Source organism: Chiloscyllium plagiosum, chromosome 5 (assembly GCF_004010195.1).
Source record: "Chiloscyllium plagiosum isolate BGI_BamShark_2017 chromosome 5, ASM401019v2, whole genome shotgun sequence".
In the NCBI taxonomy this organism is placed as follows: Eukaryota; Metazoa; Chordata; class Chondrichthyes; order Orectolobiformes; family Hemiscylliidae; genus Chiloscyllium; species Chiloscyllium plagiosum.
This window is the reverse complement of record NC_057714.1, coordinates 24,064,568-24,091,650: the sequence shown is the minus strand read 5'-3', so window position 1 is coordinate 24,091,650 and position 27,083 is coordinate 24,064,568. Positions and strand designations below refer to the sequence as shown.

The following is a 27,083-nucleotide window of genomic DNA, read 5'->3' as shown; positions in this document are numbered from 1 at the left end:
CTTATCGTGCCTAATTTTTTTTGAAGAAATTTATACTTCTACCTATGTCGCTGACGTAATGTATCTTTGTATCATCAACAAATTAGGAGATGTGGTATTCCATTGCACCTTCTGAATTAATGATGGTGGTGACTAATTGAAGACCAAACAACGATCCTCCTGGACAGCACTAATCAAAGAAGAATTGCAACACAAAGCAACCACTCAGCCCCTGTTTCCGAGCCCAATAGATAAACTACCCATCCATTCTAATTCCACGTTTTAGCACATTGTCTAAAATGTGCGAGTTGGTTACAACTCTTGGTGTGCACATCCAGGTTCCATTCAAATGAGTTGAGTATGTCTGGCTTGGTCGCCAAATTGAGCAATGAATTCCAGATAACCACCACCTTCTAGGTGAAAAGAGTTTTCCTCCTATCCCCTCAAATCCGTGTGTGAATCAACTTAATTCTGTGCTTCCTAGTAACTGGCCCCACCGATCAGAGAAACAGGTCTTTCTTGTCTCATTATTATATACACCGCAATTAGGTCACTCCTCAGCTTCCTCAGTTGTAAGGAAAATAATCCTAACCTATCCAATCTTTCTTCATAACTGCAATTTTCAAGTCCTGGCAGTATCCTTCTAAATCCTCTCTGTAGCCTCTTTCAAGCACTTACATCTTTCATATGATGACCAGAACTGTACACAAATCTCCTGCTGTTGCTTAAACAGTATTATAAGGTTGCAGCATTACATCCCTACTTTTGTGTTCAATACCTTGCCAAATGAAGGAAAGCATCCTACATGCCTTGTTTATCAATTTATCTGACTGTCCTGCCACCTTCAGGAACTTTGGGGCATGCGCTCCCAAGGTTTCTCACCCCCTCTACCCCTTTAAATATCCTCCCTTTTTTTGTGTATTCCCCTGCCCTCCTTTCTTCTTTTCTGGATTGAATTCCATTTGCCATTTTTCTGTCCAATTCTATATGCTAATTTTTCCAACCAAGCCATTGATATCATCTGGCAGTCGATTGCCATTCACTCTTCGGTCAACTGCACAGTCACGTTTTGTGTCACCTGCAAATTTTCCCAAACAGTCCTCCCACATTTTAATTCTGAGTTATTCATATTATAAACAACAAAGAGCATTGTGGAACACTACAGGAAAATGTTTTCCATTCGCAACAACAATAGTCAACCTTGACCCTTCCGTTTCTTGTCACAAAGCCAATTTTGGATCTAACTTGCCACATTTCCCTATACCCCAAGCATTTTAATTTTTCTGACCAGTCTCTCGTGTCTTACTAAAATTCATGTGGACAATCCATTGTACTACTTTCTTCAACCTTCTTCGTTACTTTGAAGAAGTAATTTCACATCAGTTGTTAGTGAGACACAACCGTTGTATTACAAAACCATGCTGACATTCACTGATCAATTTGTGCCTTCTAACAGTTCATTTTATATCTCAACAATGATTCTAGTAGCATGCACACCACAGAGATCAGACTAACTGACCTGTCATTATTTGGCCCATTCCTCTCACCCTCTTTAAACAATGGTACAACATTTGCAAGCCTCCAGTTATTTGATACTCCACCTGTATCAAATGACGAGTGGAAAATAATGTTCAGTGTATCCACTATTTTCTCTTTGCTTTCCCTTAAATCCAACCCTTGTAATTTATCCATTATACCCAAAGGTTACTCTTTGCTTCTCATTATGTTTATCTGAGATTTCACATACCAGCTGTTGAAGTAGAATATCTGCATTATTTCTATGTGAAGACAGACTTGTTAAGAAGCGCGTACGCACACAAGTCAGTGTACATCTCTGAAGAGCCCTACCCATAGTCATCATCTTGCTCTTAATGTACTGCTAAGATATTTTTAAATTTTCCTTGATTTTAGTCACAAATATTTTCTTGTATCCTGTTTTGCATTTTCTAAATTACTTTCTCATTTCTATACTTCCTATACTCAACTTGCTACGATATTAGTTTCTTTTTGTTTTAAGATTGTCATAAACTGTGTTTTTCTACTTTATCTTACCTTGTATTCTTCAGGACAACAGGAATGGGGTCTCTCGATTAGCAGCAACATGCTTTGACTTTGTGGGATAATTTCCTGGATTTTATACTTCATTATGTGAGTGACCCCATAAGCAGCAAAAGTTCATGATAATGGAAGTTTGGACATCCACATGAAATGCAGGAGTATTCAGTGTGTGTGCCACATGCAGAGACCACTGAGTGTTCAACAACCTTGATGGAGTGCTGCCTGGACCATGGCAACTATAGACAAGGAATTTTTAAAAGTAGAAACAACAAAGGAGAGTGGGCAGGGATTATAAATCCTGCATGGTGTGTTCCCTCGGTGTAATGGTAAAAGATATCAAGGAGCAGATGAGTAACACTTTGCAGAGGGAAGGGACTGAGCCAGAACTTGTATGATTGTACCAATGACACTGCAAGGCAGCTGTTGATATGGATCTGCTCTTCAGGGGCTGGGAGGGAAGTTAAAAGGTACAAGACCAAACGTAGTTCTCCTTGGATTACTCAGAATGCTGCACCCTGAGAATGTTAATAGATAGGAAGCATCAAGGCATCACTTGAAGCATTATGCATGAGAAGAGAATTTGCCGAGGTAAAATGGATCCAAATATCTGACAGAAAAAAGCTGTTAAGAAACAATAAATAATCTCTGGGGTGATGATTCACGTAAAGGCTAGGAACATTCAAACGATAGGGAATGATGGATCACAAGCCAGGGCTCTTGAATGATAGTGTTTTGCAAAAAAATTAAACAAGAAGAAAACATTCATGTGATTGAGAGAAAATGAGGACTGCAGATGGTGGATATCAGAATCGAAAAGTGTGGTGCTGGAAGAGCACAGCAGTCGGGCAGCATCCAAGGAGCGGGAGAATCAACATTGTTAGGCCAGTATTTCAAGTGAGAATCTGGCCAAATAAAAATGAAGATGAGAATGGAATGGAACTTAATATAAAAGATCATCCAAGGTATAATTTTGTGCATATAAGTAGCAGGTCATAGGGGTTTGTGCGTATAAGGGACAAAGCTGATGATATATGCCAAGAGCTGCAAGGTAAGGTAGGTGAGAATACTTGAGAATGTTGCATCACTCACTGACAAAGAGGAAAATGATAAAATATGGGTATGACAGACAAGTGGGTATAGATAATGAATGGGTGAAAATTGACAAGCCGGATGTATTGGAAAGGCTGACTGTGCTGAGGATGAATGAGTCACTTGGTCCAAATGATTTGGACAGTGCAGCAATAGCAGAATAGCCTGCCATTATTTCCCCAAAAACTCTGGAGGTGTCTGATGATAGGAGAGTGGCTCATGTGACTTATTAAAAAGAAACTGCAAAGCCATTCCTGATCACTACAGGCTTGTGACTAACACCGGTAGTGAAAAAGATGTAAGAAATAAACGGGGATGGGGAGAGAGAAAAATAATGGGCATGTGAAGAATTTTGAATGAATTATGAGAGCCAGCAAAAGTTTGTCATAGTCCCATTGTGCTTGGTTAATCTAAATGATTTTTTTGATGAAGTAGTGTAGGTGATTCATAAAAGGCATACAATGGATATTGCTTACATGGCTTTTCAGAGTATATTTGACAAAATGCTACATAGAAGGTTGGTCAGCAAAATTGAAGGTCATGGAAAGAGATGGTGACTGTCTTCTCTGATATAAAATTGAGTTCAGGACAGAAAACCATGAGCATGAAGAATGATAGATAGTGATGTTCCCCTAAGAGCAATGCTAGATCCATTGCTTTTTTGATAGATAAATCACTTGAATTTAAGTTCAAAATAATATCTCAAAGCTTGCTGATTATATCATACTTGGATGTGGGGCATACTTCTTGTGATTGCAATTGCTTTTTCTTCTAAATAAAATATTTTTCATGCTCCTGTATTTCCTTTAATAGTAATATTATCAGTAAATCTCTTATCCAACACTTCTCAACGCAACTAGAATCTATATTTTCAACAGTGATTTTTTTTTGTATATTCAGTTATTTCTTCCAAGAATAATATTAGATTTAACACAAACTCCTTTTAAATCTATGCTATAATTCAAGTCTTCCTATTGAGAAATTTTGTACAGGTGTTACTCTGACAGTCCTCTGACACAAAATTTATATTCAAGGATCTCTGAAAGATGGTAGTTGCACGGTTATGTATGTCTTTTTCTCCCTGATATATTGCAATTTGTGTATTTAGAAAATTTCATACCAAATTCTCCTTGAGTACATTCCTCATATGTTAAAAAAGACAAAAATGTAAAAGGTTAGAGTTAAAAATGTTCACTAACACAGAAATCTAACTTTAAATAACATAAGTATGAAAACTGTTCTAGTGTATTTAGAATTTAGATATTCCCGTCCATGCATCAGCTCCTGCTAAAGGTTCTTGTGGGGAAGAGTGCAAATGAGCCTTTTTCCTGAATGTGTACAATGGTATTACTGACACCAAGGGTTATAGACATTTTTCATGCCATTCTTATATCTTTGCAAAGATTTATCAAGGGAGATTAGTTTATAAAATCCCCTTCTTGCTGCGTATCGTAACTTTTGTACCCTTTTAAAAGTGTACTTTTCCAGAATATCTGTACCGAACGATGCTTTCAAATGGGGTAGGACTTTCAACTAGAGCTGTGTAAAGCAGCATTCCTGAAGAAGGGCTCATGCCCGAAACGTCGATTCTCCTGCTCCTTGGATGCTGTCTGACCTGCTACGCTTTTCCAGCAACACATTTTCGGCTCTGTGTAAAGCAGTGTCATGAATGAGACTCAATTTGAAATATTTTAATTTTGTGATATTATAGCCAAGTGTATTCCTAAATCACCACATCTGCGCATTGTTGTTTCCAGTTCAACTTATTAAGTACTGTGACCCTTTTTAAAATCAATTCACAGGATGTGGGCATCACTGGCTATTGCATGTACCTAATTGCCCAGGGGATTGTTAAGAGCCAACCAGACTGTGGGTCTGGAGTTAGATGTGGGCCAGACTGGGTAAGGACAGCAGTTTCCTCCCCTAAAGGGCATTAGTAAATCAGATAGGTTTATACAACAACCGATTGTTAAATGGTCATCATTTAACTTTCCAGATTTTTATTAAATTCCAATTCCACCATTTGCCATAGCAAGATTTGAACCCAGAACATTACCTGGGTCTCCAGATTAATAGTTGAAAAATGTGGTGCTGGAAAAACACAGCAGGCTAGGCAGCATCCGAGGAGCAGGAGAATCGACGTTTCGGGGATAAGCCCTTCTTCAGGAATGGCTTATGCCCGAAACATCGATTCTCCTGCTCTTTGGATGCTGCTTGGCCTGCTGTGTTTTTCCAGGACCACATTTTTCAACTCTGGTCTCCAGCATTTGCAGTCCTCACTTTCTCCAGATTAATAGTCTAGTAATAATAATACTAGGCCATCTCGACACCTGATGTACTTATTCCCCATTTCAGATATCCACATCATAAATCTTCACAGGAACAGTACCATTAACTGGCTTTTCTGTAAAGGCTCAGATATCATGATTAAAATATGCATGATTTTATGACCTGGTATTTCGTCTTATTTTAGTTGGCTGGCATTTTCTCATTTTTCAACTCTTAGAAATCTATTTTGTTGTTTGCATATATTTGTTACAGGAAGTAGTTAAAATATACTTCACTGCACATATCATTTGCAGACTGCTTTCCTGATGTTAATGGTGTAATCTGTAATTGAATTGACCAGACCCCTTCTTAGAACAGCGTAACCTTTCACTGTGAGCAATGCTTTGGATGATCTGCTATAAAGGAAATGGCGTTACAACATTTAATGGGAATGTGATCCTGTGCTGAATAGTTAAGATGAATCTTCTGATTTTAATATTTGACTTAAAATGGAGTAGATGTGAAATAGAAATTGACTTTAGTGTTTCTGGATTTTGTCAGAAAATAGTGATCACATAAAATTGTTTTAATTCATCCATATTTTTGGTAAAAAATATTTCCTTGGCTTTAGTGCAACACTGTAATCAGTAACTGATCACCTTGCATGTTTGAAACACTCAACAAATTTAGCAGTATCTGTGGAGAGAAGGGATGTTCATGAGGCTTAAAATGCCAGCCTTACCACCCTAACTGCATAGAATTACCTGACCTACCAAGGGTTCAGTTTTTATTTCAGATTTTTAGTATCAACCTTACTTTGCTTTTAGATTGCAGGTTTCGTATATCTTTTAAGTCTTACTGTTTGTAAGTGTCTGGGCTGAGGAAACAGCATAAATAGTTCAACTATAGAAATTCCTCTGTCAATGGCTGTTCCTAAGAGTGAAGTTGAAAATGTTCCAACATTTGGGATGATATGTCTGGATTCCTTTGGTGTATAGTATTGCCATCATTTTTTAATCTTGGTTTCAGTGTGCATGATTGGCATATAGATTTATTTTTGCAGTGGAAAGTGTTATCAACACAATCATAAATAAGACTTTTTGAATTATAAGACAGTGTTCGTACCAAAATGTTTGCATCAGAAATATGTTCTGATGCATACAACCTCTTCTGTGTTTGTCTAAGAATTTGTACCATAAATCCGCAATGACAATGATATCTGTTATCATACAATGAAAAACTCAAAAAAAAAGTCGATCCTAAACGGTCTCAGTTTGACAATGCTGGCAAAGGTTAATTAGAATCTCTTAGAAAGATGGAGCACATTGGTATTTCCCAAGAACACCTCTTAAAAATGAAATGATATTTGCAAGACATTGAATTCAGCTACCATTGTGACCCAACACCCCAAAGTCATTTCAGATATTTTACTCTTCCACTCCAACCACTTTCCAAATTGTCTTTTTTCTCTATCTGAATTTTTTTTTCTGTTTATTATTTGATGACATGTGGTTGTCATTGGCAAGGTCAGATTTGTTGCCCTTCCTCAAATGCTCTTGAACTGAGTGACCTACAAGGTAATTTAAGAGATAGATAAAAATAATCAACATGGCAGCAGGTCTGGAATCACATGTAGCCACACCAGGTAATTGTGGCCAATTTCATTCCTGAAAAGACATTAATGAATCACATGAATTTTGCAATAATCAATGATATTTGCCATGGTCTTCATTACTGAGAGTAGCTTTGGATCCATGATTGATTGATTAATTGAATTCAAGATCCGCCAACTGCAGTAGTGGGATATGAACCCTTGTTCCCAGAACATTAAACTGGATTACTAGGCCACTGGCCTGATCGCAATGTCACCATTTCCCTTTCTTTAATGGGAAATAAATACTTCCTGTATTCAGACGTGGCACCATTTGAAAATAAGTGGGCAAGCAAAGGATCTAAATTTATCCACAGTCGAAAATGTATGCCAAAAAACAATAATATGTAATAGGGCATAACAACAAAATAAAAGACATGTTTGACTTGGAGCAGACTGGGCCATAGAAAACTCTGTTGCACGTGAGTCAGTCACTGGAAAAAACCTTGTTATCTAACCACACTGTATGGTATCAGCTTCTGAGTAAGAAGCAAATTAAAAGAAAAATATAATTAATTATTTTTATGCAAGACATTATTTAGAATAACACAACTATTTATTTTAAAAGATTCCAACGTAATTTGCAGCAATGTATAACTCTGCAGTGCGTTCTAATGAGATATTTGCCACTGATGAGAAAACAATGGCTGCAGCATTCTACAAGATCAAACATATTTTTGAAAGTAAAGCTTCTTAAATGGTGTTCTCAAATATAAAAAGCATAAGTCAATTAATTGAAATATTTTTTGATTTTTCTCTTAGCAAACCTATTGTTTAACATAGAGCACTGAAGATAAATGAAATGGAATTCAATGAACACCTCCTTGACTTTCCTGTTTGCGGTGCAATCCTACTAACTAGACATTGCTAACAAATTGTTGTAAGTTAATCTTGAATTGTTTACTGCAATTACATATTGAAATGCTTAGTAAGCAATTGTTTTGCCCTGTATAAAGCAACAAACTACAAATTTTCTTCAAGAAAGATGCAATACAGGTGGAAGCTAGTTAGTCTATTGTGCCTGTCCCATCTCTTTTAAATAGATTTAGCTTCCCTCCCTGACATTTTTCTTTTATTCGAGTCCATAATTTCTTCTCAAATCTTTATCCAATTCGTTTTTAAAATTATTATGGAAACTGCTTCCAACACTTTCAGTTAGTGCTTTTCATATAATTACTTGCATTAAAAAAAGTTTTCTCATGTTGCCTCTGATTTTTTTTTAACAGCCTCAAATCTGTGTCTTCCAGTTACAACTCTTATGCATGAACCAGCTTCTCTTTAGTTTATTATAGCTCTTTATATTTTTCTTAATTTTCTTTGTATGAAGAAGAATGACCTCAGCCCCCTGTAACCCTTGATTTTCCTATTGATTAAAAATCTATCTCGGCCTTAAGTATTATAAAGGAGTCTGCCTTCACTGTGGTCTGTGGCAATGAGTTAAATTGGCATTCTTTATTCCGAGATTGTGCTTTCCCATGAGAAGGAACGTCCTCTCCGCATTTACCCCTTAAAAATCTATGTTTCAATAAGATCACCTTATTCTTCTAAACTCCACTAAGTAGGGTCCAACCCAATTATTCATAAGATAATCTCTCCGTGCCAGGATTCATTCTTATGAATCTTCTCAGAACTGCATCCAATGAAATGGTATCTTTCTTTAAATAAAGGAACCAAAACTGCTCACAGTACTCCAGATGTGGTTACATCAGCACCTTGTAGAGTTAGATTGAGACATCCCTACTTCTGATACTTCAATCCCCTTGAAAGAAGGACCAACATTCCATTAGCCTTGCTGATTACTTGCTTTACCTGTGTGCTAACTTTGTGTTTCAGATGCCTGCAAGTCCCTTCGTTTTGCAGCTTTCTGCAGTTTTTCTTCATTTAAATAATTTTTCTTCTCCCAAAATGAGCAACTTCAACATTTCCTACATTAAACTCCATTTGCCAACATTTTGCTGATTTAAACCATCAATTTCTGTGTAAACTGTTAGTATCCTTCCCAAAGCTTGCCTTTACACCTATGTTTGTGTCTTCTGCAAATTTGACTGCAGTACATTTGCTTCCTTCCTCCAGGTCATTAATATATAATGCTGTTGTGCTGGCACTGATCTCTGGAAATGTGTGTATCAAGTTGCTACAAGTTACAAATTACAAACCTGGAAAAGAACCATTTATCATCACTTGCTGTTTCCTACCCATTAACCAATATATTACCTACAATATGGTGGGCATTTATGACCGCCTTTCGTGAGATACCATGTCGAATGCCTTCTGGAAATCCAATTACAACACATCTACTCATTCCCTCTATCCCCTCTGGTTGATACTTCCTTGAAAAATTCTATTAAACGAGTCAGACATGATTTCTCTTTAATGAAGCAGTGCTGACTCTAATTAGATTTTTGATTTTTCAAATGTGTTGTTTTACTTCATTAATGATCAATTCCAACATTTCTTAAATAATAGACAAGGCACATCAGCCTATAGCTTCCTGCTTTTTGCCATCTCCTCCTTTTGAATAAGGGTCTCAACCTCGCAATTTTCCATTCCTCCATTGTTTTAGAATGGTTCAGTATAATTCTTTACTTGTTTTCTAAAGTCAAGGATTTGATGTCTCCTTCTTTGGCCTGCCCCACCCAATAGGTGTTGGTCCCTTTTTGTTTTGTTTTGCTCTCTAGCCTAATGAAGGATACATTTTGAAACAACGTTCACTGGAATGACTACTAGTGTGAAAGAACTAACTCATGAAAATTGTGTAGAATAGGCCTGTATTTATCTTTTGGAGTTTAGATGAGAGGTGATCTCATTGAAACTCAAAATTTCTAATGACGCTGACCGATGTTTTCCCTGGTTTGAGACTCAAAAACTATAGGCCAATATTAAGATAAACTTGTGGCCAATTAGGGCTGAGATGAGTGATTCGTTTATTAGATGGGTGATGAATCTTTGCAACTGTCTATCACAGAGGTGATGTTTGCCCAGACATGAAGTATATTCAAAACTGAGATTGATAGACTTTAAAGCAGCAAGGGAAAATATAATAGGACAAAAAAATAGAGTTGACACTGATACTGTAAACTTAGTGGTTTTTTTGTCTACTTTTTCTTGTTTTTAATTTCCACTTTGGCTGTCGAGCAATATAAGGAATTTATGGATTTTTTTGTGATCAATTTTTAATTTAAAAAGAAAGTTGGCTCACTCTCTATTCTAAAGAATACATTTTTCCTTACATTTTACAGGTCAGAAGGTGAACATCAGAGGAAAGGGCTTTAAAGTGATGAACTGATGAATACACTCACATAAAGGATTCTAAACATTAAGATGCTCATGATGTGACTGGTTTATTTGCAAAGAGAGGCTGCAGTTGGACAATCATGTTTGGAAGTCTGTTCAGAAGAAATCCATCTCAGAAGCTAAGTGTTTTGCTGCTAATTTTTGGATTTATTTGGGGCTTGGTGCTACTCCGATATACATTCCAGCATCCAAAGCACCAAAGCAGCATAGAACTGCGTGAACAGATACTGGAACTCAGTAAAAGATATGTCCGAGCTCTAGCAGAAGAAAATCAGAATGCAATGGAGGGTCCTCATGGTGCTTCAATGGCAGGATATGGTAAGAGCTGAAAAGCATTTTTTTTTGTTTGTTCCTGTTGGCAAGAGAAATCCTGCTCAAAATCTCTGTCACCTTTTAATTGTGGTAGCCAAGTATTGGGGTACTGAAGTTTAATGTGTACTGTTTTGATAAGCAACACTGTTATGACAACATCTGATATTACTCCTGGACTAGTTAGAACACCGAATGAAATCTAATTTGATAGGTCATATTTTGTTTCTTTTTTTTCCAATTAACATTATGGTCTTTCACTGAAACGCAAACATGCAAGGCTGCAGATTGTTTTAACAATAACTGAATAAGATGGTCAAGGAGGTATATGGATGCTTGCCTTCATCAGGTGGGGCATTAATTCCAAACGTTGGCAAGTCATATTGCAGCTGTTGATAACTTTTTAGTTAAGCCACTTTGGAGGATTATGTGCAGTTGTGGAGGCTTTGAAGAGTGCGCAAAAGAGGTTTATCACAATGGTGCCTGGATTGGAGTGTATTAGCTCTAAGGAGAGGTTGGACAAACTTTGCTTCTGCTGGAACATCAGAGGCTGAGGGGTGACCTAATAGCAGCGTATAAAATTGAGAGGTCATGAATGGGTTTGGGAGTTGATTTTTTTTTTCTTCCTATATACTAGGGATTGTAGGTTGAAGGGGAGAAGGAAAAAATTAAAGAAGTGTGAGACTAATGATGTGGAATGTGATGATCTCGTGGTATTATAATTAAACTATTAATCCAGAGACCCTGGTAATGTCCCAGGGATGCAGGTTCAAATCTTGCCGTGTGAGATGGTGAAAATTGAATTCAATAAATATCTGGAATTAGGAGTTTGGTGATGACCATGAAACCAATGTCAGGAAAACCCCATTTGGCTCACAAGTGCCCTTTAGGAAAGGAAATGGTCGTCCTTACCTGGTCTGGTCTACACATGACTCTAGATCACAGTAATGTGGTTGACACTTAACTGCCTTCTGGGCAGTTAACGATGGGTAATAAATGCTGACCTGGCTTTGCATGCTCGCATTTCTCGAATGAATTTAAAATGTTTTTTTTAATAAAAAGGGTGATACGTGTGCAGAGCACACATCAAAGGGAGATGATAGAAGCAGACACAAAAGTAATGTTTAACAGTTTTTAGGAGTTTGGCAGGCAAGGAATAGCGATATATGTACCATGTACAGGTACATGGGATTAGTTTAGGATGGTAGTACAGAAGTGGTGGGCTGAAGGGTCAGTTTCTACGCTGTAATGTTTTATTTTCTGTGTTTATCATAATAACAAAAGAAGTATAACAATTAAAAAGATGTCAAACAATTAAAAAGATGTCAAACACCTGGTGAAGAGTACAAAGGCGGTAAGAGTATACTTAAGAGGGAAACCAGGAGGGCAAAAAGGGGACATGAGATAGCTTTGGCAAATAGGGTTAGGGATAATCCAACAGATTTTTATAAATGCATTAAGCACAATAGGGTAACTAGGGAGAGATCAGGTCCCCTCAAAGATGAGCAAGGCAGCCTATATGTGGAGCCGCAGGAGAGGGGAGTATTTTGCATCAGTGTTTACTGTGGAGAAGAACATGGAAGATATAGAATGTGGGGAAATAGATAGTGACATCTTGAAACATGTCCACATTACAGTGGAAGAGGTGTTGGATGTCTTGAAACGTATAAGTGGATAAATCCTCAGAACCTGATCATGTGTGCCATAGAACTCTGTGGGAAGCTAATGAAGTGAATGCTGGGCCCCTTGCTGAGATATTTCTGTCATTGATGGTCACAGGTGAGGTGTCGGAAAACTGGAGATTGGCTAATGTAGTGCCGTTATTTAAGAAAGATGGTAAGGACAAGCCAGGGAACTATAGACCGATGAGCCTGACGGTGGTGGGCAGGTTGTCAGAGGGAATCCTGAGGGACAGGATTTACATGTATTTGGAAAGGCAGAGACTAATTAGGGATAGTCAGCATGGCTTAGTGCATGGGTAATCATGTCTTGCGAAATTAATTGAGTTTTTTGAAGAATGGGCTCAGTGTTAGCACTTCTGGCTCAGTGGTTAGCACTGCTGCCTCGCAGCGCCAGGGGCCCAGGTTCGATTCCAGCCTCTGGTGACTGTGTGTGTGAAGTTTGCGCATTCTCCCCATGTCTCTGTGGGTTTTCTCCGGGTGCTCCGGTTTCCTCTCAAAGATGTGCAGGTCAGGTGAATTGACGATGTGTGGATATGTGTTGGTGTGGACTTGTTGGGCCGAAGGGCCTGTTTCCACACTGTAGGGAATCTTAAAAAAAAATGCAACGAAGAAGATTGATGAGGGCAGAGTAATGGACGTGATCTATGTGGACTTAAGTAAGGCATTCGACAAGGTTCCCCATGGGAGACTGGTTAGCAGAGTTAGATCTCATGGAATACAGGGAGAGCTAGCCATTTGGATACAGAACTTGCTGGAAAGAAGAGTGGTGGTGGAGGGTTGCTTTTCAAACTGGAGGCCTGTGATCAGTGGAGTGCCGCCAGGATTGGTACTGGGTTCACTACTTTTCGTCATTTATATAAATAATTTGGATATGAGCATAGGAGGTATAGTTAGTACGTTTGCAAATGACACCAAAATTGGAGGTGTAGTGGACAGAGAAGGAGGTTACCTCAGAGTACAACGGGATCTTGATCAGATGGGCCAATGGGCTGAGGAGTGATAGATGGAGTTTAGTTTAAATAAATGTAATGTGCTGCATTTTGGAAAAATAAATCTTGGCAGGACTTATACATTTAATGGTAAGGTCCTGGGGAGTGTTGCTGAACAAAGACCTTGGAGTGCAGGTTCATAGCTCCGTGAAAGTAGAGTTGCAGGTAGATAGGATAGTGAAGAAGGCGTTTGGTATGCATACCTTTATTGATCAGAGTATTGAGTATAGGAGTTGGGAGGTCATGTTGCGGCTGTACAGGACATTGATTAGGCCACTGTTGGAATATTGTGTGCAATTCTGGTCTCCGTCCTATCAGAAAGATGTTGTGAAGCTTGAAAGGGTTCAGAAAAGATTTACAAGAATGTTGCCAGGGTTGGAGAATTTGAACTAAAAGGAGAGGCTGAATAGGCTGGGGCTGTTTTCCCTGGACCTTCGCAGGCTGAGGGGTGACCTTATAGAGGTTTATTAAATCATAAGGGGCATGGATAGGATAAGCAGACAAAGTCTTTTCCCTGAGGTGGGAGTGTCCAGAACTAGAGGGCATAGGTTTGGGGTGAGAGAGGAAAGATGTAAAAGGGACCTAAGGAACAATTTTCCAGGCAGAGTGTGGGGCGTGTATGGAATGAGGTGCCAGAGGAAGTGGTGGATGCTGGTATAATTGCAACATTTAAAAGGCATCTGGATGGGTACATGAATAGGAAGGGCTTTGAGGGGTATGGGCCAAGTGCTGGCAAATGGGACAAGATTAGGTTAGGATAACTGGTCGGCGTGGGCGAGTTGGACTGAATGTTGGAGAGATTATCTGGGGAAGGAGGGTTTTGGGTACACCCCTGTGTAGAACACCAGGGAAAGTGGGGGAGAGAGAGGGGGCAGGCAGTCAGTCATTTGGAGACAGTGCCTGTTTAATCACTGTGAACAAAAGACGCGGTCACTGTGAACAAAAGACGCGGTCACTGTTGGAAACATTTCTTTGATGTAATGTTTCCATTGGTACCTGGAGATCTCCTTTGGATAATCCGATTTTCGGATAATTGGTATTCGGATAATCGAGGTTCCCTTGTAATCAGTAGAATATGAATGATTACCATGCATCTCAATTTTTAGTTCTGAAGAAGAGTTCTACCAGACTCAAAACATTAACTCTTTCTCTCCACAAATGCTTTCAGACCTATTGAGTTTCTCCAACGCTCTGCTTGTTTATTATTTCAAGCATCCGCAGCATTTTGCTTTTATTATTTGGTATTGGCTCTTTGATGTCTAAACCTGATGTCAGTCTTTGACTGTGCCTGTTCCCCTATCACCGCGTAAAGAACCCAAAATTCAAATCACATGATGATAAAAGAATACTGACCAGTGAATCTTGCCTTCACACATTCCCTGTAATGGTAATAATTCAAACACTTCATCTGTTTGAAATGTTCTGGTTTCAGTAAACTCATTGGCACATATATTCATCTTTGTCTGTAAAGGTTTTAAATGCTCCTGCAATTGAGATCCAACATAGAGGATTTTTACTTGATGAATTTTATTTCATAGCCATAGGTGAATTCGAATTGACCAAACTCAGTGGATTCATTTGGCAAATCACTGGTAGGCAGTAACAGAAAACCTATACCTTTGTCATGAATATTCCCATGACTAGGATAGTACACTTTATTGTCTTGGGAATCTGATGCTATCTCTGAAGGACTCTCCATGCTATGGACTACAACTGTTTTTCACACAAGTTATGCATTATGTCTTGAAAATTGTTATACATGAAATTGAAATCTTGGTTTGACAGTGTTTCTTTTGATAGCCCTTAATTAATTAAAAGTTGAGTTGATTTTCTTTCCACCTTGACTTTCCCTGTGATTGTCCTTAGAGAAATTGTCTCTGGGAACTGAGTTTTTGTGTTCAAGATAACATTACAATTAGAATTAGGTTTATTGTCATGTGTGCTCAAGTATGAGAGTACGGTGGAAAGTTTGCACTGTCACCCCTCCTGTCAAATGAGGTACAAAGTACTTGGGTCTTGGATACAAGAAAAAAATTACAGTACCTTAATGATTCATAATATAAGTTGGAAAAATAAGAAATAAAGTTAAAAAGATAAACATTACAGTCAGATAAACAGATGATGGGTAAAGATTACATTGCATTAGATCAAGGCATGGGGCTTTGACATGTGATCTGACCGTGCTTGCAAGCCATTGACCGCCCACACCAGTCCCCAGTCCAGCAATCATCCCTGCTCTGGGCTCCATAAATAAGGATATAGTGTAATTCTACTTTTGCTTTCAGTATTGGTCCTTCATGGTCTACTAAGATCCTACTGAATGGTTCCCTCCAAAACTGATATGGATATTCAGGGTGCCACTTTGATTATGTGTTGAGGCATTCCCACCAATTAGCATATGTGATATGTTTTACAAAACCATACCCATCCATTAGGAATGTTGATTTATCTTTTTTGAGTTTCTGATACTCCAATATGTCCAGCTGGAAGAATTTCATGTGCTTTCCAGCTGTATCTCTTCCGAACTCGAGGTTGTACCACAACTTAGTGAGCACTTATCCTCTCTCATGGTCTGCAGATTGTAAGGAGAACTCCATTTTCTCATCAGAACCCCTCTTTTTGAATTCATAACTTTATAACATAGGAACAGACAGCTGAACCAAAGCAACCTTTCGAATTCTATTTGCAACACATTAAGACTGAACTGTTGAAGACCCCTAAATAGTCACTCCAATGGTTTCGAACCAGACTTTTCAATAAGCATTCCCAGATTTTGTGAATAATTATTTCCCGATATCAGTTTTGTATCTCAAACCAAAGACTTAACAATTTATTAAATGCAAACTAACATTAGCGGAGACAAAAATTAAACAGTACAGTAAGCTGATTAATGTCTGTGCTTTAAATACATTAGTTTTCAGCCCATTCACACAAGACAGACGGACAATCAAACCCAATTAAGGGATAAATTTTCTTTAAAAATCAAAACTATCCAGATTACTTAAATGGTTTTCACAATGCATTGTTTCCCAAGCATAAATGTTAACTCCTTGGCTGTCTTCTTGAAACATTGATTGGGATCCTCATCTTAGTTCAACTTGAAGGCAATAATACTTTGAACTCTGCTTTCCTGTTTCTCTGGGCTTTTGGAAGCGAGTGCATCATATTTGACAGGGACCTTTCAAATCCTCATGTTAGTTCCACTATATTCCAGAGCCATCTCTCAAAAAAAAGTTCAAAAGCAACTTTAATTCTGGTTCTGCCCTGATGGACTGAATCTCCCTGAATCCTTAGTTACCATTCAGCAATTGCCATCATCATTGTGCCTTCAACATGAGCTCTAATAAATGGAGGAATTGAATTTTTAATTTCTTCTAAGCGAAGAATATCTCTGGTTGCTTTGTATATTACTACTTCTCCCCTTTTCAGTCCTACCTCTCCATACCCCAAATGCTTTTGCAGCCACCTCTGACTCACTCCCCATTCCTGCCACACCCATCTCCCTGTGGATCCCTAGCATTTGAAATTCCCAGATCCAACAGAAGTCCTCTGTTTGGCCAAAGGCATCTCCCACAAAGTCATGTTACCTGGCGGAAGAAGACAACCCCCCCCCCCCCACACCCCCATGCCTCTGTCTTCATTATCCTGGATATAAGACCTTAGAGCCATGAATGATTTTAGCTTTCTCCTATTGTCTCATCTGACTCCACACCCACCCACCCCACCTCATTCCGGATTCCACCTAGTGCCTTACAATTATGTAATATTCTCATTTAAAGTAATTATCCAATGAGCTTTCATAGTTCCCACATTAACAGAAAACAGAAACAGTGATCCAGCAGCAATGATAACATAATTTGTATTTGTCATATGAACAATTATAACTTCAGCAATTTACCACTAACCATGCCAAATTTGGAAAAATAAAAATCTTTTGTCAAATATGTTGACTAAGGTGCTACTACTAAAAGTTAATTAAATTGTGGACTTGTACATGTTAATATAAATTTAGTACCCATTTCTCTCACTTTATTATCTCTAAGGCTGGAATTTTTTTAAAGACATGTATTTTCAGGATAATATTTTTGGGGAAAGCATACTTTGCATTAGTGATTTGTGTATTCGGTTTAAAAGTTAATGTGAAATGTGTTAAATGGAAATTGATTATGATATTACACATTTAATATTCTTTTCTTCCTCAGCTGATCTGAAAAGAACAATTGCTGTCCTGCTTGATGATATTTTACAACGCTTGGGAAAGCTGGAAAACAGGGTGGATGACATGCTTATAAGCAGTTTGACAAATAGTACCAACAATACCAACACCAATCCTGTGTCAGCAGCTTCCAATAAACAAATGAATGTTCAAGGTAGTATTAGATAGCAAGTCTGCAAAGGGGGGTAAGAAAATGGCATACTGTTTTTGTTTCCTTTTCTGTTTTGGTAACCATCAAATCTTACAGACCTTTTCCAAAGGTTTCATTGACATTTCTGTCCAGTTGAAGCACAGTAAGTATCTGGTGCTGTGTACAGTCTCATAGAATTTTGAGATCAGTACATTGTATTAAAACTAATTTTGCAAAAAAAATCAACCTAATGTCATACTGGAACAGATTGCATGTGAATGCAAATTCTTGGGGATCTGTCTCATGGTTCAGTGCAATTTTAGTTGGCTGGATTTTTAAAATGTTATGCTTGTAGACAAAAGAGATCTGTTATATGAAATAGAAATTACCTAGTCAGACATTTATATCCCACTAATATGTATTTAAAAGTTGTCATATCTTTACTGACGTTAAAGTCATTACAGTTTAAAATGAACAGTTTTAAGTGCACTGAATTTGCATGTAAATACAAAACAGTCATGCTGAATATTTGGTCAGTAATGATACGTTTCCGTATGCTACAAGTATATCCTAGGATCACTTTCAAGTATAATAATAAGGATACATCACCCCCATTTTCTATTCATTTCACCTAGAACTTGCACTGATGCCTTCAAAGCTGTAGAGATTTTTGAAATGACTGATAGTGGATGTACTGCACAGATTAAAACTATTGCAGATATTTTGCAATATGTTTTGGTTAGAAAGAAAGGGAACCTGATTATTTACGCATTCATAAAGACATAGATGGACAATTAATTTTTTCAATGTGCTGCACATTTTTGTGTACTGAACTACTACCACTACCTTACCTTTCTGTACCTGCTAGGCACCTATTTAGGAATGAAAAGGACTTCTGCTTACTTTATTTAATTTGATTATTTTTTTTACTATAGGAATTTATTTACATTGTCTGCTTTTAAAGTTTATAATTGGTTTGCAGATTCACCTTGTGTACAATATATTTCAGGTCTTGAGTTTCTTGATGGAAACAGAGTTAATTGTGGCCTCTCCCCAGTGTAATTAAAACTGCAGTACTTCATAGTAAGACATATCATTGGAGAATGAGGTATCCATTTTCAAAAGTACAGTGAAATTTCCAGGCCAGTTGGCCTTTGTGTACGCTAATGGAGAAAGCCTGTAGGTGCTTTCATTGGAGCTGCAGGTAACATTCATAAAACATAAATTGACTTGGAAAAATTCACAGGTACTTTGCCTATGTATTCAACTCTTAAAATGTAAATACATTTTTACTGTAATGAATTTATCAGAAGCTGTGCATTGCCCATAAAACAAACTGCATAAATAGTCTGACATCAAATGTTTCCTACACAGTGTTGCAGATTTAAGTATAAATGCTTTTTGTAACTCTATGCTTTTTGACCTGTTAATCTGCTGAGCAATAAACATCTGTTTTGGGGCTTTGGGGTTTACATTTGCTTTGCTATTTATGCTTCATTTAAATGTTCCTTTTATTCATGCTGTCAAATGTATTTTGCAAAGCAAGTGAGCAACATAACGAAAGAAAATGAACAAAATTACTTGGACAGCATTTATGAGTTACTCAGTTTGATACTGGTGTTAAACATACTGTTGATCTCAATAATTGGCTGCAGCAGTGGGCTGTCATTGTATCCCTTTGTGTTGAGGTCTTGGGCTAAAAGAGTCTCTTCATAGTGATATACGTCAAGAGAGCTTGAACAGTCTCAACCTAGCTTTGAATGAACCTAAGCAAGTAACATAAAATTCACAGTATTACTCAGGGAAGCATCAACATTCATTGTGTCCTAGGGAATACACTTCTAAGATAAGACACAATAATGAGACAATGTAGAAGCTGATTTATAGTTCATGTTGACTTTCAGTTGACAATAGTAGAGACCGTATTTTCCACCACCGTTACATCTGACATAGGTGACAACAAATTTTCAGCGAGACCATTTTTAAGTCAGTCTTTTTCTGGCTTACCTGCACTATTGTATTTTCAAAGAAGTTTGCAGATAAGTCAGAGGTTGGAATGTTGGATTTAAAATCTAAATTATTATCACAACTAGCATTGAAATTCACCTTCGAACTAATTTATTATGAAATTTGTCCAGATAATGTTAATAAGCTAGGAATTGACTTAATTTTCTTAACTTTTGCCCATCATGTGACCATTTTTGAAACACTGTTGTTATCTTAAAATTAAATGCAGAATCTAGAAGGAAATCTAATTTGAATTAAAGCAATCTGAAGAGGGGGAAATGAATCCCTCCAAAAGATTTCCTTACTGCACTTTAATCCAGGTCTAAGGTTGATAGCTTTATGCTGGAAGTGTATTTTCTTTCTCCTCATTGTATACTCTGTTACTATAATTGTATTTTGCAACTCAAGTGTAGCTAATGTAATGTACCCAAGTAGCTGAATATGAAGTAAATGATGGAAAAAAATCCACATTTTAAGTCCTCATTTCAGTATTGTAAAAATAGTAATACTACACTATTAGGCAATTATGTTTTATATTTTTTCAAGGTAATTTAAATAAATAGATGGTGGATGATCATCTCGAGAGAGAAAATTGGCAAGAAAGTAGGACTTGCGGAATTGCTCTTCTAGAGAACTGGGATGGATGTTGCAGACCAAATGACATCCTATTGTGCTGTAATGTAAAAGCTTCTGCTTACTTTGTTACTAATATCATAAATGTGCATAGTGAGTCATTTAGTTTTCAGTTTATGGTAAAATTTAAGTGCATTTAATTAATTATTTTGGTAGCACAAGCCTGAAACTTCTGAAAATTCCAACATTCCAACCTGTCCCAAATTTGTTTTGATAAATGTTTAACACCAGAATTGCATTTCCTTTCAGTTCATGATGTAAGTGAGTTCAGACTAAATACAACTTTTTGGGTTAATTCATTCTTGAGATATGGGTGTGACTAACGAAGCCAACATTTATTGCATATCACTGAGAATGTGGTGGTGGTCCATCTTCTTGAACTAATGCAGTCTGTACAGTGAAAATAATTCTATTGCTGCAATTCTTTTACTGGCTGCCATATTTTCATTAACAGAGAAATCTATGCTCACATTGTGCAATATTTGTTGCTTTGCACTTATAACAGAATTTTTGTAATTTTTGTGCCACTGCTGGGTTAACCAGTTTTTCTTGCAATTTGCACAGCGGTAATATCATCTCCAAGACTGTTTAATAATCTATTTCAATAATAAAATTGAGATATATGAACTATTTTTGAGAACTTAAAAATACTGGAAATAATTGTATTTCACCTGAGAGTTTTTTAAATTGTAAAGCAAAATAATGTGCTGCTGCAAAGCTTAATCATTATTATGTGACACTGTTTCTGGAGCTTTGTGGTTGGAAGTACTGCTAATAAAGTTCATTTAAAAGGCTTACAGCGCTATTTTTCACTTCGCTGGTCTGTCTGGTTCTTTTAAGTAATGTTTTTCTTTGGGAGTCATTGCTATTTAATGCATATTTCCTGGCTTCTTTCCTTCTGCTTACACTGTGTCCTCTGCCAAAAAATACTTTCCCATTATTGGTTCATATTTGTTTGAAGGTATGATTCAAAATCAACTTATGGGAGCCTCTGAAATAAAATTACACAATCTACCTCAGATACTGAAAGAAAAATACCCTATAGTTATTTGCCACTCGTTTTGAAAGATTGTTGTTTAGTTTTCTTTTAGAACTATTGATTTTGATCTTTTCCTTAGCTAAAAAGTAAAATGGTTGTGAAATATTTGAAACAGAGGCAAATAATAAATAGGTTACAAGAGGAGTGCCTGTGATAGGGAAGTAAGGTTGGAGTTGTCATCAAAGGGCTGATATGAAGAGGATGGGCCAAATAACTTATGTTCTAACCTACTATTATTTACGAAGAAACTTTTTGAAACAACTCACAGTTCAGGTGTAGCAGAAAGGGAAATGCAATTCTTCACAGATCACAACATATTTTTGGTTTACATTAAAACATTTTCCCCTCCCATCCACTAAAAGTCATTATATTTTTGTTAAATTAGTATAATTTCTAATGGTACTGAAACAGGTTAATTTACCTGAAAAAAAATCATACAAAATAACTTTCTATTTCATATTTTAGAAATAAACTGCTTTGGTTTTAAGAGATTACCATAAGACATAGGAGTGGAAGTAAGGCCATTTGGCCCATCGAGTCCATTCCACCATTCAATCATGGCTGATTGGCATTTCAACTCCACTTACCCGCACTCTCCCTGTAACCTTCATTCCTTGAGAGATCAAGAATTTATCAATCTTTGCGTTCTGTAGCATTGAATTCCACAGGCCTATCACTTTCTGGCTGAAGAATTGTCTCCTCATTTCCATTCTAAATTGACCCCCTCTAATTCTAAGGCTTTGCCCACGGGTCCTAGTCTCCCCACTTAACGGAAACAACTTCCCAACATCCAGCCTTGCCAAGGCATGCGTTATCTTGTAAGTTTCCATTAGATCTCCCCTCAACCTTCGAAATTAATGAATACAGTCCTAGGATCCTCAGCCATTCATCGTATGTTAGGCCTACCATTCCAGAGATCATCCATGTAAATCTCCGCTGGACACGTTCCAGTGCCAGTATGTCCTCCTAGAGGTGTGGGGCCCAAAATTGGACACAGTATTCTAATGGGACCTAACTAGAGCTTTACAAAGTCTCAGAAGCATATCACTGCTTTTATATTCCAGCCTTCTTGAGATAAATGACCAACATTATATTCATTTTCTTAATCACACACTCCACCTGCAAGCTAACCTTTAGAGAATCCTGGACTAGCACTCCCAGATCCCTTTGTTCTTTAGCTTTATGAATTGTCTCACCGTTTAGAAAATAGTCCATGCCTGTGTTTTTTTTTCCAAAGTGCAAGACCTCACATTTGCTCACATTGAACTTCATCAGCCATTTCCTGGACCACGCTCCTAAACTGGCTAAATCTTTCGGCAGCCTCCCCACCACCTCAGTACGACCTGCCTGTATCATTGGCAAACTTCACCAGAATGCCCCCAGTCCCTTCATCCAAATCATTAATATATAAAGTGAACAGCTGTAGCCCCAACACAACTTTGTGGGGCACACTTGTCACCGGTTGCCATTCCGAAAAAGAACCTTTTATCCCAACTCTCTGTCTTCTGTCAGACAGCCAATCCTCAATCCATGTCAGTAGCTCACTTTGAACACCATGCGCCCTCCCCTTACTCAGCAGCCTCCCGTCAGGCACCTTATCAAAGGCCTTTTGGAAGTCTAGATAGATAACATCCACTGGGTTTCCCTGGTCTAACCTCCTTGTTACCTCTTCAAAGAATTCTAGCAGGTTTGTCAGGCACGACCTCCCCTTACAAAATCCATGCTGATTTGTTCTACTCTGACCTGCACTTCCAAGAATTTAGAAATCTCGTCCTTAATGATGGATTCTAAAATTTTACCCACAACCAAAATTAGGCTAATCAGACTATAATTGTCCATCTTTTGACTTGATCCTTTCTTGAACAAGGGGACTACAACAGTGATTTTCCCATCATCTGGGACTTTCCCTGACTCCAGTGAGGATCAATTTTTAGACCTTTTAGCTTTTCTAGCACTTTCTCTTTTATAATGGCTACCATACTCAACTCTGCCCCCTGACTCTGCTTAATTATTGGGATATTACTCATGTCTTCCACTGTGAAGGTTGACACAAAGTACTTAAGTGCTTCAGCTATTTCCTTATCTCCCATCATGAGCCTTCCAGCATCAATTTGGAGTGGCCCAATGTCTACTTTTGCCTCTTGTTTGCTTCTTATGTACTGAAAGAAACTTTTACTATTACTTCTAATATTACTGGCTACCTTCATTTTTGATCTGCTCCTTCCTTATTTCTCTCTTTGTTATCCTCTACTTGTTTTGTAGCCTTCACAATCTTCTGAATTCTCAGTGCTCTTGGCCACTTTATCGGCTCTTTTCCTTTGATACATTTCCTGACTTCCTTTGTCAGCCATGGCTGTCAAAACTCCCACCCTGGAAAATCTTTTCTTTGGGACGAACCTCTGTACTGTGTGCTCAATTACACCCAAAAATTCCTGCCATTGTTGGTCTACTGTCGTCCCTGCTAGGCTCTGCTTTCTGACATGCCCTGTCTATTTCCCGGTGTATCTTGCGCCCCTGGTCCTGACCACTGTTAGGGGGTCTGTACCGAACTCCCATTATGTTTTTTTTTGCCTATGTCGTTCCTCAACTCCTCCACACAGACTCCACATCATCTGACCCTATGTCATTCAGTGCCATAGATTTAATTTCACTCTTAGCTAATAAGGCAACCCTGCCTCCACTGCCCACCTCCCTGTCTTTTTGATAAGTTGTCAATACTTGGATGTTTAACTGCCAGTCCTTCATTCCCTATATGAAGGGCCAGTTGAAATATCATTTTGTGAGGTTAGTCATCCTTACAATTCTAGGTCTGGAATGAATTTCTCAAACTAACTTTTAAAATGAACAAGAAATATGCATTACCCATTACGTGATTGAATAAATATTCAATTTTGTATTCTGATATGCAACTGAAATGAGACGTTACTTTTGACAAAACAAAACTTTATCTGATTATTTCCACCACCTTGAGGACCTACGTTGGAATTAGCATGTTTTATTTTCATCCTCCTACAGCTTGTAAAAATTGAAAGGTTCATCAAATGGTAAAAACACATTTGACGAACAGCAAGGTACTGAATATTTACATTTCCAGAACAACATTTCTTCCTTTGTTGCTGATCAAAACTCAATTCAGTTCTCGAAAAATTACCCAAGGCCTTGGCCTGCATTTTTGTTCCCAAGTTGGGATAACTTGCAGGTCCACAAACCAAACCTAGGAAAAAGTGCCCCAAAACTTCAGATTTTGTTTGGACGGAGTTAGGGAGAGGTGGACAGGTTTTATGAAAGTCATAGCTGTCGATCAGGAAGGGGTTTAAGGGCTGCTGGGTGTGAGGCAGCCTTAGAAAAAGGTCACCTTTGGTGCTCCAGACTTTGTTGCAGCACTAAAGAAAAGGGTAAAATAAAATGGCCCATATTCCTCACTACTCCCACCTACTCCCCATGCTCTATACTTGTCAATTCCTATGTTACCAATTGGCCCCTTGCAACCTTGGTGCCAACCTACACCCTGTATCCAGCTCCTCCTGTGCTTCTCATAAAGATATGCTGCAACCTTTGTTGCTAACCCACACCATACAATCCACTTAACCATGATACTTCATATAGTCACAACCAGAATATGCACCTCGATCCATTCACTTGTCCCTTCACAAAACTTGATTAACTCATGTCCCTCTACATAATTCAGATAATTGCTTCCTGCCTTATAATTTGTCATTAGCCTAACCAAACTTTATATCATTACAGAACTTTCAGCTTTGTGTGGTTTAACATCAATAGATGGTTTTCCACATTGTGAAGAGAAAGTTAAGGTGAGGAAATAAACCTTTTCTTTCTGAATCTTAGTAATTAAGGTTGATTTTTAAAACAAAAACTTAACCGTTCCTTAAATGTTTGTTACAAGTTTTTTGAGGTGATATTAGCATGTAGGTTAGTGATACTTAAAAAAAAAAAACACTTTCATGAGCATAGTTCCTTTCAAGGTTGAATATGCTGTCAGTATTCACTGATGAAGATCTTATGAATATTCATATTGGCAAAACTACTGGACAGCATCTGGTGTCTTTGCAGTCATTGTTTTGCAACAATTTAAAGGTTGAGTACATTTACTGAAAAGCAAAACTCAATTTTGGAGGTTCTTATCTGGAGTGAGATAGTTTTGATTTATGTTAGCTGATCACCAACCTCAAATAGATGGCATCAGCCAGGGAGCGGGAAGACCATCTTGTCAACCATTGTTTAGTGGCTTTGATGAACCTGAGGAATGATGAGAAAAAAGTGTGCATCTCAAATATACCTTTATTTTTTAAAATATTGATTGCCTATACAGTCTTGTACAGTACGTAGAGATAAACTAATTTTGTTCCTGCAACCATTCTGTTCAAACAGACACATAAAATACCAATCACTGATTACTAAAGGTGTTGCCAGTGCTTGATGATTTTAAGTATGGATTTAAAGGTGGAGTAAATAGTATGATGGAGCAGTTTTGGGGACAGAACCCTTGACAAGGTCAAGTTTGATCAACATAGTCAAATTAATGTGTGTGGGGATGTTTACAAATGCAAATTAGGTCATCAATAAGGCTCCAGCAAAGGTCAGACAGGACTGAACTAACAAGCATAAGTCAAGGTCCAATGAGATCATCAATGCTATGATTTATTAGTTGGTAAAATTGAGATCTCTGCATTTTTTTTCATTTTTTTATTGTTTACTTTTGAAATGTGCCTACTGTACTGTACAGAAATTGAGGGTTTGGTTAAGAAAAAGAAGGAAGCATATGTCAGGTATAGACAGGATAGATTGAGTGAATCATTAGAAGAGAATAAGGGCAGTAGAAGTATATTTAAGAGGGAAATCAAGAGGGTAGAAAGGGGATATGAGATAGCTTTGGTAAATAGAATTAAGGAGAATCCAAAGGGTTTTTACAAATACATTGAGGACAAAAGGGTAACTAGGGAGAGAATAAGGCCCTTCGATGATCAGCAAGGCGGCCTTTTGTGGATCCGCAGAAAATACTAAACTATGGGCGGCGCGGTGGCACAGTGGTTAGCACTGCTGCCTCACAGCGCCAGAGACCTGGGTTCAATTCCCGCCTCAGGCGACTGACTGTGTGGAGTTTGCACGTTCTCCCCATGTCTGCATGGGTTTCCTCCGGGTGCTCCGGTTTCCTCCCATAGTCCAAAGATGTGCAGGTCAGGTGAATTGGCCATACTAAATTGCCTGTAGTGTTAGGTAAGGGGTAAGTGTAAATATAGGGGTAGGGGTATGGGTGGGTTGCGCTTCGGCGGGTCGGTGTGGACTTGTTGGGCCTAAGGGCCTGTTTCCACACTGTAATGTCATCTAAAATCTAATCTAAGTATTTTGCATCAGTATTTACTGTGGAAAAGGATATGGAAGATATAGACTGTAGGGAAATCGATGGTGACACCTTGCAAAACGTCCATATTACAAAGGAGGAAGTGCTGAATGTCTTGAAACGCATAAAGGTGGATAAATCCCCAGGACCTGATCAAGTGTACCCTAGGACTCTGTGGGAAGGTAGAGAAGTGAGTGCTGGGCCTCTTGCTGAGATATTTGTATCATCAATAGTCACAGGTGAAGTGCCGGAAGACTGGAGGTTGACTAATGTGGTGCCACTGTTTAAGAAGGGTGGTAAGGACAAGCCAGGGAACTATAGACCAGTGAGCCTGACGTCGGTGGTGGGCAAGTTGTTGGAGGGAATCCTGAGGGACAGGA

General features: G+C 38.1%; 2 protein-coding genes across 8 annotated transcripts in view; both read left to right on the top strand.

Annotated features, from left to right (window-relative positions):
• ccdc126 (coiled-coil domain containing 126) overlaps window positions 1–21,117 on the top strand; it is a 33,236-nt gene extending 12,119 nt beyond the window's left edge. For 6 of the 7 annotated variants that reach the window (XM_043689726.1, XM_043689728.1, XM_043689729.1 and 3 more), the window contains 3 exons: window positions 7,808–7,925; window positions 10,285–10,657; window positions 17,522–21,117. In XM_043689726.1, coding sequence (XP_043545661.1) covers window positions 10,420–10,657; window positions 17,522–17,703 — 420 coding nt within the window. In that variant the 5' untranslated portion in view covers window positions 7,808–7,925; window positions 10,285–10,419 and the 3' untranslated portion in view covers window positions 17,704–21,117. The remainder of the gene's footprint in view (window positions 1–7,807; window positions 7,926–10,284; window positions 10,658–17,521) is intronic. The other variant, XM_043689732.1, reaches the window with a different exon arrangement.
• Window positions 21,118–23,520: 2,403 nt separating this feature from the next.
• Window positions 23,521–27,083, top strand: part of LOC122550236 (alpha-1,6-mannosylglycoprotein 6-beta-N-acetylglucosaminyltransferase A-like) — a 54,684-nt gene continuing 51,121 nt past the window's right edge. The window contains exon 1 of the mRNA XM_043690994.1: window positions 23,521–25,156. The gene's annotated coding sequence lies outside the window, so the exon portion shown is untranslated. The remainder of the gene's footprint in view (window positions 25,157–27,083) is intronic.